Source organism: Taudactylus pleione, unplaced genomic scaffold, assembly GCF_031769625.1.
Source record: "Taudactylus pleione unplaced genomic scaffold, aTauple2 ptg000114l, whole genome shotgun sequence".
Taxonomy (NCBI): domain Eukaryota; kingdom Metazoa; phylum Chordata; class Amphibia; order Anura; family Myobatrachidae; genus Taudactylus; species Taudactylus pleione.
This window is the reverse complement of record NW_028284516.1, coordinates 9,896,739-9,910,440: the sequence shown is the minus strand read 5'-3', so window position 1 is coordinate 9,910,440 and position 13,702 is coordinate 9,896,739. Positions and strand designations below refer to the sequence as shown.

Genomic DNA, 13,702 nt, shown 5'->3' with positions numbered 1-13,702 from the left:
GTGTGTACCCAGCTTTAGAATAGATTGCTAAATGCCCTCAGGATATATCTTTTATGTGCAAATGACCAGCTGCAGCCCAGTCGTGCACCCAGTGATGCACATTCAGCCATTATTGAGAAGCAACTGAGATACATTCAATTCAGAATGGCTCGCAGCTGCTCTAAGTTGCCTATGTTGGGTGTGGCGTATGCGCCATTTGATAAAAGTCATAAGATGTGGACAGAATCTCAGCGCTCGCGAGCGGGTCTGAATTAGGCCCTGAATGTGCAAACACTGAGATGCCCCTTTTATGTTTCTTGAACTAGAGATGTGCGGTCTGGATTCCAAGGAACCTGAACCGCTCAGAACAGCGGGAATCTGAGCTTACCTTAGCTGCGGCTCGGATGTTCCCACCAGACTCAGATCCCCAGCCGAGGCCGAACGTCAACTTCCCTGAATCGAATTCTCGCGGAACTTGGACTCTATATAAGGTGCCACGACCGCGTCACGGCGCCTTTACACTGTACGCTGCTGTATGCTGCGCGTACTATGCTGTGCTTGGGGCCATGTTTATCTTCAGGTGGGCTATTGTGTTTAACTTCAGATGGGCTGTGTTTGGGGCTGTGTTAAACTTCAGACGAGCTGTGCATAGGAGGCACGGTACTGTTTGCTGCACTGACTCTGCATATAACATTTAACAACTGTGCTGCTGTATCCAGAGTCTCACAAGGGGCTGTGCTGTAGCCATTGTGTGTATAGGAGGCACACTGCTGTTTGCTGCGCTGACTCTGCTATATATTATTATATTTAATATATTAATTTAACAACTGCTCCGTGTCCAGAGTCTCACAAGGGGCTCTGCTGTAGCCAGTGTGTATACGGAACACACTGCTGTATGCTTATACTTAAAAAAGTTTAAAAAAAATAATACAAGTTTAAAAAAAAAGAATTGCCCAACATTAGTGACACCTCTAACGTAACTCTATCTGATACGATCACCATCCAAAGAATGGTGGAGGATTATTTTCATGACACCGTACAAATAGACATGTCACAGAGGGGTCTATTCATCATACCTTAAAACTCTCTGGAGGTAATTAGGTTTAGAACTCGCATGGAGTTCTACCTAATTACAGGAGGAATTCATCATTCCTCCTCCCCATAACTAACTATTTTGAAAAGCTGTCATTTTTGCAATGACAGCTTTTCGGGAAATAGTTATCTCTATCTACAAAAACTTACCGCAGCTGTAATCCATTCTGCACATGAGCTGTTACATTCGTAAAGCCAGCGCATGCGCAGCACTGCCTACAGCGGCGGTAAGTTTGTGTCCAGACCCAACCTCCCCCCCCGCTCACCTCCCCCCCGTCCCCGCACTTACCTACCCGCTGCAGCGCCTCTGGTGGCTGTGCTGTCACGTGTTCTCCCAGCAGCCCACAGTATAGTTTAGAAAAAAAAAAACATTTATTTTTTTCTAAACTTTATTGTGTTCTTCTGGGAGAACACGTGTCTGCACAGCCCCAGGAGCCAGAGGACGGACAAGAGCGCCGGATGGAGACGCCGGGGGACCTCACCAGCTGGAAGCAGGTGTCACCTGCTATTCGCCACCTCACAGTGGCGAATAGTAACTCCATCAAATTCTGAAAATACATACTTTTCGGAATTTGATGAATAGCATAATTTCCATATCATCATACTAATGTATGGGGAGTGTGGAAATTAACGCAGGGGGACTTAACAAGGAGATATCAGTGATATCTCCTGTGTTAAGTGTGTTCATGAATACTAAAATAACGTTAATTAAGGAAAATGTCCTTAAAAATGTTATTTTAGTGTTGATGAATAGGCCCCAGAGTCCCTTCACGTACTGGAAGGAAAAAAAGGCAATTTGGAGGCCCTTGTACAAATTGGCTTTGCATTACTTAAGCTGCCCACCCTCCAGAGAGAATCTTCATCACAGCCGGGAACCTTGTGAGCGAACGGCGTAGGAGGCTACTTCCCCAAAATGTGGAAAAGATGATGTTCATCAAAATGAACTGGAAATTCCACAAGGAGAGACCTTTCACGGCAATTGCATCACAGTACAGAGACTTCTGTAATGGTGGATTCCAGCGTGTGAGGATGATGTTCACACTGATGAGGGTGAGGATGGCAATGACGGTGATATCTTGCCACTGTAGAGCTGTTTCCTTAAGCCGATTGATAGCTTGTATTGTGGGGGCACAAACAAACCAAGCACTTCAGCCACAAAAGTGGCAGTCCCTGTCGTTGAAGTGCTTGGTTTGTAAAAGTGTGTATGTCCTTTTTAATATCCAACATAAGAGTGGGTGGGAGGGCCAAGGACAATTCCATCCTGCACTACCTTTCATTTCTGCCAATGCTGTGTGGCAATGTTTCATAGATGTGCTTTAAACTGCGGTGTCTGTACCGCTACTCTGTCGCTTAGTAACCAGCCAGCATATTGTGAGCTGTGAGGTGGACTATATTGACTGTAAATGACTGGAAATTACTATTATTGAGGTTAATAATACTCTAGGACAGTGCTGGCTAACCTTGACACTCCAGCTGTTATGGAACTACATAACCCAGCATGCACTGCTACAGTTTTGCTATTAGGGCATGCTAAAACTGTGGCAGGGCATGCTGGGATATATAGTTCCACAACAGCTTGAGTGTCAAGGTTAGTCAACACTGCTCTAGGAACAAAAAAAACAGCCCAAAATATGTGATTTTAGCTTTTCTTGTAAATTTTTGTAAAAAAATCCAAATCCATATCCAAAACCAGTCATGGCGGTTTGGCAAATCCAAATCCAAAACTGGACGATTAATCGGAGCCAAATCCAAATCCAGCAAAAATGGTGCGGAGCACATCTCTACTCTGAACGCTGTAACACCGCCGGTGGTTCTTGACACAGCACAATAGGCGCACTAACAACACTTGCACCAGCCCTATGGCAGGTCCAGTTTCTCTGTCTGAACATGGCCTCTGTGGCTGCGGCTCTGCGTCTGAGAATGCAGTTGCTTTCACTGATACTTGCGACACAACCATAACACGCCCGTGAGACGGCCTTTTTTTGCGTTCGCTTCAGACCACCTCTCAGTCACCACCCATGAACACCCATCACTTTGCCGCCATATATCTGACATAACAGCACCTTTGTGCATACACTCTGTGTAATACATGCGTCCTAGGGGCATTCAGAACTCTTTGCAAAATAATCGCTGAACTACATGAACATCGGCCCTGTGGATGAATTGCATGCTCTTCTGAGTCAGGCCCATAATGTCTACTTCAAAAATGGTAATTTTCTATGAGCTGGCAGTGATAAGATGACACTTTCTGCTTTATTGGGCCAGTCCTGATCGTCTGCATTCACCATCCAAAGATGACTGCAGTGATAGAAAGTCAGCTGACTGGACTTGTACCGCTACTGTGCTTGTTTAATAGGTGTATTGTGTTATGCATGGGGAAGCTATTGCTGGAGGTAGCAGGCAAAGGCCATCGCTGCTGAAACCCTGTAATTGCTATCGCCAACTATGGGGGGGATGTGTTCTTAAACAGGGTGTTCTTGCCAAAATTTAGGCTTTTCACTGTGTAATAATTAATAAATAGAATCCTAACATTCTAATCAGCTTGGCAGGCAGCACTCTGTGGGTGATGTATCAAGCAGTGAATAGGGTTGAGAGGTAGTTCATAGCAACCAATCAGCTTCTACCTATCATTTTATAGAAGGTGCTTGATAAATACTACTTCAAAGCTGATTGGTTGCTATGGCACAACTTCTCCACTGGTCTACTTCTCCAATGTTATCACTGCTGTATACATTCACGCCCTCTGTCTCTCTCATTCCAGCCTTTCTGCTCTACATCAAGACTCCTGCTCTGTGAGAACTTGAAGCACTGATGTAGTGAACTTGCGCTGAAAGACAGAGCATATCGGGTGCGTTACTTACCTGTCCCTTTGCTGGATTCTTCAGTTTTTATTTAACTAAAAGCTTCTCTGACAGTGGCAGGTCCTATTGTACCTCTGTGCTCTTATGCAACATACACACGGCGGGGCGGGGCCATGCTGCATTCGGCAGCATGGCATCGTTAACGATATCCCTGGATTAAGCTGCATGTTCAGCCGACAGGGGATATCGTTAACGACCCGCGGGAGCACGCATTATTGTTCGTCCAGTGCATACACACTGGACGATATGAACGACATGAACCATAATGATATCGTTATCATTCATAAAAATTGTCTAGTGTGTATGCCACTATATACATGCAGGGGCGTTTCTAGAGATGAGGGGGCCAGTGTGCAGTCTCCGATACGGGCCCCCTCCTCTCTGTCTGGCGGCCGGCAGTGCACTGAGCTGTGCACGGCTAGCGCCGGAGTTATAGACTCTGGGCACTAGAGTGCGCCCAGAGCCTATAGAGTATGCGCTGGTCACTGGGAAAATGGGCACGGCGGCCATTTTACCTGTACTGCGCATGCGCAAATGATGGGAAAATGGCCGCGGTGGCCATTTTCCAGTCACCTTTACAGCACCGGACCCCCGCGCCGACGTGGGACTCTGGAGAGGTAAGTAATACTATGGTTGCAGGATGTGTGGTGCGGGGCCCCCCTGGACCCAGGGGCCCGTGTTCCCCGCACACCTTGCACCGATTATAGATACGCCCCTGTATACATGATAATCTTTCATAATAGTCATCAAATAATCACACACTGTGGCTAAGATAAATACCCCAGTCCAGGCCTCTTTGGGGGCCTGTGATGAGTGCAGATGGGGTAGTCATGCCCCTCTTTGCATGCGCAGTTTCTAGTGAGGGCCTCCGACGTGGCATAGAGTAATTATCTGATGTCAAAACTCACCCGCTAGTTGTGACCTGAAATCTTTTCTAAAATATGTTTTATTTACTGAAAGAAATAGTTATCTTATAAATAATAAATATATATGATTGTACCTCGAGAATTGGACACATGATTTCTTCAGTCGTCCCTCCTTGGACTTTGCAGAAGTTGTAAAAAGCCTCTAGGTATGACTGGTAGAGAAACACACACACAAACAGGATAGGTGAATACATTGTATAAAGTAGTATTGTAACATACTCTAAGATAACATGTATTTATTCATATTTGAATATAAATTGGTATGTAAATTGCACTTACGGACAAGTATAATAGAAATCCATTTAGCAGGTATTTCAAAGCTACAGTACTGGTAGTTTCAGCTATTTTATATATATATATATATATATATATATATATATATATATATACACACACACACACACACACACACACACAGTGTATATATATATATATATATATATATATATATATATATTAAAAGATAGCAAAAAGAACACTGAAAGACTTAACAGGACAACCAAGGTGAAAAAAATGGAGTGTATGAGCTTGACTAGCTGCTTAAATGAATAATGGAGTAAATTGAAAAAGGTTTAAGCACTTTTTTTTTTCTGAGCGGACGGACAAACAAACAAACAAATAGCACATATGTTTATACTCTTTTAGGATAAAGTGTGAGAGTTTGAGGCTTGCTGGTAACTTGCCAGCACTTCTATGAGTAATAGTCCGTGTGTTTGTTCCTATCCTAACTTTCCCTTACTCTACCTGAGAGTGTCCGGTAGTTGCGGCGATCTTCTCCCTTGCATGGGGGTGCCTTCTCCTTCCGGATCCAACTCTGCCTCATTCTTATCCTTAAATCACAGACTACAAGCAGCCTCATTCTTATCCTTAAATCACAGGCTACAAGCAGCCTAATTCTTATCCTTGAGGTCCGAAACGCATTGGTGCAGGAGAGTTTGAAGTCACGTGGAGCAGTTCCCATCCGTTCAAGCCCGCTCGATACCCGGCCGCCGCTGTCATCCTTACAGCGCTGCAGAGTGATATCTGGAAGGAGAAGGCAACCCGTGCGAGGGATAAGATCGCCGCAACCAGCTGCTGCTATCATTTCAACGTCGTTGCATGCAGAGTTGGATCCGGAAGGAGAAGGCACCCCCATGCAAGGGAGAAGATCGCTGCAACTACCGGACACTCTCAGGTAGAGTAAGGGAAAGTTAGGATAGGAACAAACACACGGACTATTACTCATAGAAGCGCTGGCAAGTTACCAGCAAGCCTCAAACTCTCACACTTTATCCTAAAAGAGTATAAACATATGTGCTATTTGTTTGTTTGTTTGTCCGCTCAGCCAATATCAAGCGCTTAAACCTTTTTCAAAGGACAACCAAGGTGTTATTGAACTATTATAAACAAACTGTGTGGGCGCAACTTAAGACTCTCCAATATAGGTAGCAGCCTATACTATACTAGTTGTATTCAAATTATTTAATTTGATTGAATATTTTTAGTATAATATTACGACTATTTTTAGCGCATTGTAGGTATTGCGTTATATATACAATATATATATATATAGCGTCTTACAATTGGGAACAAACAGTAATAAATCAAATCTCGGAGAGAGTTAAAGGGGAGAGAGATAAAGTACCAACCAATCAGCGTCTAACTGCCGTTTTACAGGCTGTGGGGTAGATGTACAAAGCGTTCGAGAAAGATGAAGTGGAGAGAGATAAAGTACCAACCAATTAGCTGCTAACTGTAATTTTTCAAACACAACCTGTATAGTGACAGTTAGCAGCTGATTGTTTGGTACTTTATGTCTCTCCAGTTTATCTTTTCCAAGGCTTAGTACATCTACTATGTACTAAGCCACTAATGCCACTAATGCCACAACATCCTACGGATCGCTCTTCAGGTAAAATGTGCAATCTGTATCCTATAGACTACAATGGCGTTAGCTACAAGGGGCCAAGCTTTGCATTCCGGGTTTTTGGAAATCTCACTATATGCTGTAGCAGAGGAACCCCTGGCATACATCTGGAAGCTCAAATTTTGCAGGTATATTTAGGGATCAGGTGTCTCCGCGCCGGAGCAATGATGAATTGCTCTGGCACTCGCAGCGAATAGGAATGTTAATTATCGGGTACGCATACTTACTTTTAGGTAGTCTCCCAGAATATTGGGTGGAATTCCCATATCCTACCCACTTCCTACTGAAGTGGGCAGGATGGGGAGATAACACTGGGAATCGTCGGTCTGTATGGAGGGAGCAGGGCTAAAATGGCACAAACCGCATAATTTTAGCCCCACCACTCATCCACAGAGCCAAGTTTTGCTCCATTTTGTCAACTGTAAATTAAAGAAAATAGGCTAAGGGAAGATAAACAGAACACTATAACATTCCTCATAGCCTATACAGATATAGATATACTAAGCCTTGGATAGAGATAAAGTGGAGAGTCATAAAGTACCACCCAATCAGCTCCTAACTGTCATTTTTCAAACACAGTCTGACAGTTAGGAACTGATAGGTTGGTACTTAATCTTTCTCCACTTTATCTCTATCCAAGGCTTAGTACATCCACTCCTCATTCTCCAGCACTAGGAACAGCTCTGATAAGAGTGCTTTATAGTAATGACCCATTTTACCAGTGGGTAAACCAGTTCCTTAAAACGTATATAATGTAGAACTGTATTTACAGCTCTCCGCTTTCATATAATTGGATTTCCACCAAATATGAAATACATATTTTTGCTCTTTATATAGAATTAGTGTCCAGCATGTGACTAACAATACCTTGTAGAGCTTGTTGCGCATTATTTCAATATTCATCTCATCCATGTCATTTTCTGACAGGCAGTCTTGGAAGAAATCAGCTAGGATTAAGAAGTAACATTTAATCACTTTATAAAATCAGAGAATTAGGATGGAGTGCATTTCATATACAAGGAGTTAAAGTAAACACCCGAGCCTGTGGGTGTCGGCCTCTAGACAAGAAGGGGCTAGTTGGTTAGTGAGGTAGTGTTGTGGGGTGGGGTTAGGTTTGGTTAGCCTATAGGATTGGCAGAGGGTGGGTACGTGCTATTTCACAGTTGCTGCTTGGCAGCCATTTTATAGAAATTTCTCTGGTCGGCTGTTTGAGCAGGTGCTGGGCTAGTGACAGGTGCTGTGCTAGTGACAGGTGCTAGTGACAGGTGCTGTGCTAGTGACAGGTGCTAGTGACAGGTGCTGTGCTAATGACAGGTGCTAGTCACACGTGCTGGGCTAGTGACAGGTGCTGTGCTAGTGACAGGTGCTGTGCTAGTGACAGGTGCTGTGCTAGTGACAGGTGCTGTGCTAGTGACAGGTGCTAGTGACAGGTGCTGTGCTAGTGACAGGTGCTAGTGACAGGTTCTGGGCTAGTGACAGGTGCTGGGCTAGTGACAGGAAAACTTCACTTTATGTGACTTATACTTCTATTTATTATCTCCTGCTACTTCTATTTCTTCTCTCTGTCTTTTCATCTCCTTCTCTCTGCCCCTCTGCCTGTTTTCACTGTTCTTATAACCTGTATTCTGCCTTTTTCTTTTCCCATTTATTTATATATCTGCCTCCATTTCTGTCCTCTCTTCCTTCTTTCCATTGTGTACAGTGCTCGAAGTGTGCCGGTATGCAACGGTATGGCATACCGGCAGTTCAAGCACTAAACATTTATGTTTTCAACAAGTTCCATGGACGGCCTCTAAAGCCAGCCGCTGTAAGTGTTTGTGCAGCTGGTTCTGTATTAACGCTGCAGCGGAGTCCAGCAGCAGGGACGGGCTGCCCCTGAGCCGGTAAAGTTTAGGGCACAGTCTGAGGACTTTGCAGCCGGCTGCTGCCTTGTCTAAGGGCCAAGTGGCATCAGCGTTAATTGTCCCCTTCCTCCTCCCAGAGCAGCTGCGGACCTGGCACCTCCTCCTCTCTGGAGTCTCTGCCTTCACACAGCGCACAGTGCCTGGGGAAGCTCCGCGGTCCCTCTCTGAATGGCAGCCGACTGCCGAGTGAAAGTGCAGCATGGCTGCGGGCAGGCGGGCGGGCACCGGGGGACCTGTCGTTTTGAGACTTTTTTTTTTTTCTTTTTGCTTCCCTCAGTGATCGTTTCTGGGCACTTTTAAAATGGCCCTAAGCCACTCCGCAGACATGATGTCTAGCCTTATAATATCTGAAATTCATTTTGGAAGCAGAAGGCTTCCGTATTTGCGGCTCCCTAGCAGTCACTCTGACCTGCCATCCAGGCAAGCAGCTGCATGAGGAGCCCGGGGACAGAACCTACCTCAGGGCCTTCACCCACCTACTGAGCACAGCAGAACCAGGATAAGGTGAGCTCTATAAACAGGAAAGCATACAACAGAAATAAATAATTTCTGAGTAGCTAGATATTGTGCAGAGCATTTTACTCCCCCACACCTTCCCCTGTAAATCCCTATACCTTCTATCTCCCCCTATTTCTACATTTTCCCACTATTTCTTCAACTATTCCTGCAGTCTCCTTCTATTCCTGTCTCTATTCCTCCAGTCTCCCCCTATGGCTCTCATCTCTTCCTATTCCACACATCTTCCCCCATTCCTCTTGTCTTCTCCTTCTTAACCTCTCTATTTTTCCCCCTAATACTCCTATCACTCCCTGGGGGAGATGTAAGAAGCATAGAAGCGGTATCAGCGCCCGTTATGTGCGCTGATACCGCTTCTACCCGATGTATGATCAGGGGTTGGCAGTAATAACAGGGGAGCATAGCGCCCCTGTCATTATCGGCGCTGCTATCTACAAGATAGCAGCACCGATACCCTGGGCAGTGTATGAACAGTCAGAACGCCTGACTGTTCCGCCACTGTATCTGTCGCTATCAACAGCTACAGCCTAGCAATGCCCTATCCCCACAGCAGGGAGAGAGCTGTTCCTGCTGCCGGCTCCAGAGCTGCAAGCAGGGATCTCGCGATACTTGCGAGATCCCGCGCATGCTCAGTGGAGCCGGCTGAGACACAGCGCATCAGCACTAGGCTGTGTACTCAGGCAGGGATTGCTGAGAGGGGAGTTATCGCTCCCCCGCTCCAGCCGATGAGATGTTTATACATCTCATCAGTAGGGCTTCCTGCTTTGCTTCAGTAAAGAGGCGAAGCAGGAAGCAGTATAGCGGCATATTAAGTGCCGCTATAATACATCTACCCCCCTATTCTTTACTACAGTTGCTGTGCTTTTCTTACCTCAATATTGCTTCCTCCACATCTCTCTCTCCTGCATCTGTTGTTGCTGTGGTTGTTATGGGTAGTGAGCTTGTGCAGTGTGGCACTTGTGGCCAGATTTATCACCTCTTTTCTCTGTAGTCCACCCCCCAATTCCATGTACATCCCCCTGTTTCCTAGTCTCATCACTTTGTCTCTCTCCTCCTGTCCTATCCCTAATTTGGTTCTCCCCATCCCTATCTCTCTCTTTACCTGTGTTCCTCTATCAATTTCTCCCTCTCCTGTCACATCTCCCTTTTCTCATGTTCATCCCTCCACGAATGTTCCTTTCCCTTTCTTTTCTCTCTTCCCTGCAGGTATGACGCGTGTATTGATGCAGCAGAATATCTATATTTGAAATAATAAATGTACAGTAATGCGAATGCGCTGTAGCAATCTTTGCTAAGTCTGGGGCTGGCGTTGCTGCTCTGAGATTATCTTAGAGGCAGGAAACTTTTTTTGCTTTCTGTCGGGGAAAGAGAGAATTCCAACTTGCTACTAGGTCAGTCTGAGGCAGATGCAGAAAGCAGGTGGGTAGGAATCTGCAGTCAGGTGGCAATTAAAGAAAAATAGCCGGTGGGAAGCAGAAATTAAACATTTTATTTTCGCTTCTGTAAGTTTGGTTTCCAGGAAAAGCAAATACTATCAGGGTGATCTGCTTACAGTTTTTGCTGAATATGCACCTAGAAACAGTTGTGTCTACGCTTACTACCAGCTCTGTGCCCATAGTTCAGTTTACACACCCTCACTCAACTTTATCCATTTGAGATTGCCCATTACAGCCCAGTTATGATCCTTCAGCATAAGTGGAGATGTGCTTGAAATTCATACAATTCTGCATATCTTGTACTTGCGTACATTGGGCTCACGCCCATTTTTCCATTGCTGTGCATGGGTAGTAAAGCCACGGCCACTCGCTTACATTTGCCCCCTGGGCTAAAAATTGACAGACAGCCCCTGTCTGGCAGCGTGCTGCTGCAGCCGCCCTCCCATCAGCATGTGCCGGGTGCCCATCCCCCGCCGGAAGGTCTATGCAATCATTCTGTCCAGGACTACAACTCCCAGAACCCAGGGAGCATTCCCATCTCATTTACAGCATCCTCCTTAGCACTGCATGTGGTGTGCTCAGCAGCCGCGGGAAGGTGGCGCTGTCCCGTCATGTATACAGTGGCATTACCGGCCCTGTGCTGTATAATACAACGCCGCGTTGCTGTCTTTACATGTGATAATGTGAACATGGCCTCTGCACAGCCTGGGAGATCCCTCTTCTTCCAGCTGTTCCAGGCGTGCTGCATGCAGTGAGTCAGGCAAAGGTGCATATGTACTATCTCTGGGCAGTGTATGATCTGTATATAGCATTCAGTGACAGTCTATAGGGAGTGAGAGGTGCACAGAGCGTGACAAAAGAAGAAGAGAGTATCAGGTAAATGGGATGAGAAAAGGAAGCAGAGAATGAGTGATGGAGGAGTTTACAAAGAGAGGAGGGAGTGAGAGGTGCAGAGGTGAAAAAGGGAAGTAGGTAGTGAGAGGTGCAAAGAGTGAGAGATGAAAGGAAGAAATGAGAGATGGATGCCCCTTTTTGAGTGACAACACCCTCATGACATGTAGCCACACCCCTCACAACGCATGCTCACACCCATTTTTTCCTGCATGCTTTTGGCGCATGCACATAGGCCCTCATTTAGAGGCGGTCATTAGATGCAAGCGGTTGCACTGAATCAGGGCGGCCGCTTGCATCCTGAACGGCCGCCTCCTTGTCGATCGTTAAGCTGTGGGTTACCACCCACAGCTTAACGACCGACCAGGTTGATGGTCGCGATGGTGATCACCATCGCAACCATCGGGGCTTACGACCAGACCCTAAGGTTGGGTCTGGGCACTCGTAAGCCCCAGGGAGCTTCCTGCTCTGAAAGAGCAGGAAGCTGCCCACTGACATCACTGCTGATGTCAGTGCGGCCACCCACAAAACAGCAAACGTTCCTTAAGGAACGCCTCCGTTTTGCAAACTACCCCCTCCGGCCCGCCTACCAAACGGGGTGAGCTGTCGATCAACATCGACAGCCGCCCCTTTGGTAACGAGCTCCGGAGCGTCAGAGTTTCTCTGTCACTCCGGGGCTCGCGCACGCGCAGTGCGGCCGCTACGCGTGCGCAGGCCTAACCATCGAGTAGGTTACGAGCGCATCAGCGCTCGCGACCAACTCTGAATAAGGTCCATAGTGTGTCTCTATACCCCCACTTGAAAATTCCCACTTCGACCACTTATTGTGTATATATTTAATTATCCTCACTGAGGTGATCACTGATGGGAAACGCTCTGCTGTGTATAATAGTACAGAATATACACAGTGTGTAGTGATAACATTTAGTTGTACACACTGCCATGTATAATAGTGCAGTATATACACAGTGTGTAGTGATAATAACATTGAGGTGTACACACTGCTGTGTATAATAGTACAGAGTATACACAGTGTGTAGTGATAACATTGAGCTGTACACACTACTATGTATAATAGTACAGAGTATACACAGTGGGCTTGATTCAGAGTCGGACGCTCTGACAAGAGCGCTCGCTCTGAATCAGGGCCGTCCTACCTATTATTGGAGTGGCCTCCTGGCCGCTTGCATAGCTGTGGGTGACCACCCACAGCTTATGCGAGCGGCCAAAAAGATGGTCGCGATGGTCAAGACCATCGCGACCATCGGGCTTGCGACCAGACCCTGCGGTAGGGTCTCGCTGCCGCAAGCCCAGGAGTGCTTTTGGCTCTATCAGAGCCAAAAGCACTCCCACTGACATCACTAGTGATGTCAGTGGGGCCGGACCCAGATGGTAGGGAACGCCTCCGTCTGGGCAGCAACGCCCCCGGCACGCCCACCAAAGGGCGCGTACTGTCACCATCGACAGCACGCCCCCTTTGGTGCGAGACCCATAGCGACGGCTTGGCCGTCGCTATTCGGGTCTCGTGCGTGCGCACGACGGAGCTCCCTCCGTCGTGCGCATGCGCACTAGGGCACCATCAACCCGCTTGCGAGCGCTCAGCGCTCGCGAGCGGGTCTGAATCAGGCCCAGTGTGTTGTGATAACATTGAGGTGTACACACCTCTATGTATGATAGTACAGAGTATGCACAGTATGTAGTGATAACATTGAGCTGTACACACTACTATTTATAATAGTACAGAGTATACAGTACACAGTGTGTAGTGATAACATTGAGGTGTACACACTGCTATGTATGATAGTACAGAGTATGCACAGTATGTAGTGATAAAATTGAGGTGTGCATACTGCTATGATAGTACAGAGTATACACATTATAAATACACACTTGTGCACTCTCACTGAAGGAAGGCTGCTTAATACCTAAGTGATAAACACTAGATCACAAGATACAAATTCTTAAAAAATAAAAAGGTCCAAGCGCTATACTTTAAAAAGGTACACCACAACACAGATTTAGCGGGTAAGGATAAATACATATAGTTTAAAAGATATGAAGATAAGATCTCTGATATATAGTCACGTTTTTCATAAGAAGATAATTTCCTCCGGATAGTGATGTCACCAATACTACAATATGATCCAGAAAGTCATAAAGTAATCCAAACTTGAATCCTGCAAAAAAGCAG

At 46.1% G+C, this 13,702-nt stretch overlaps 1 protein-coding gene across 1 annotated transcript in view; it reads right to left on the bottom strand.

Annotated features, from left to right (window-relative positions):
- The window catches only part of ATP6V0D2 (ATPase H+ transporting V0 subunit d2), a 67,632-nt gene that overhangs the window by 17,734 nt on the left and 36,196 nt on the right, over positions 1-13,702 (bottom strand). Inside the window, exons 4-5 of the mRNA XM_088471533.1 lie at positions 7,632-7,711; positions 4,933-5,010 (exon numbers count right to left, since the gene is read on the bottom strand). Coding sequence (XP_088327659.1) covers positions 4,933-5,010; positions 7,632-7,711 — 158 coding nt within the window. The remainder of the gene's footprint in view (positions 1-4,932; positions 5,011-7,631; positions 7,712-13,702) is intronic.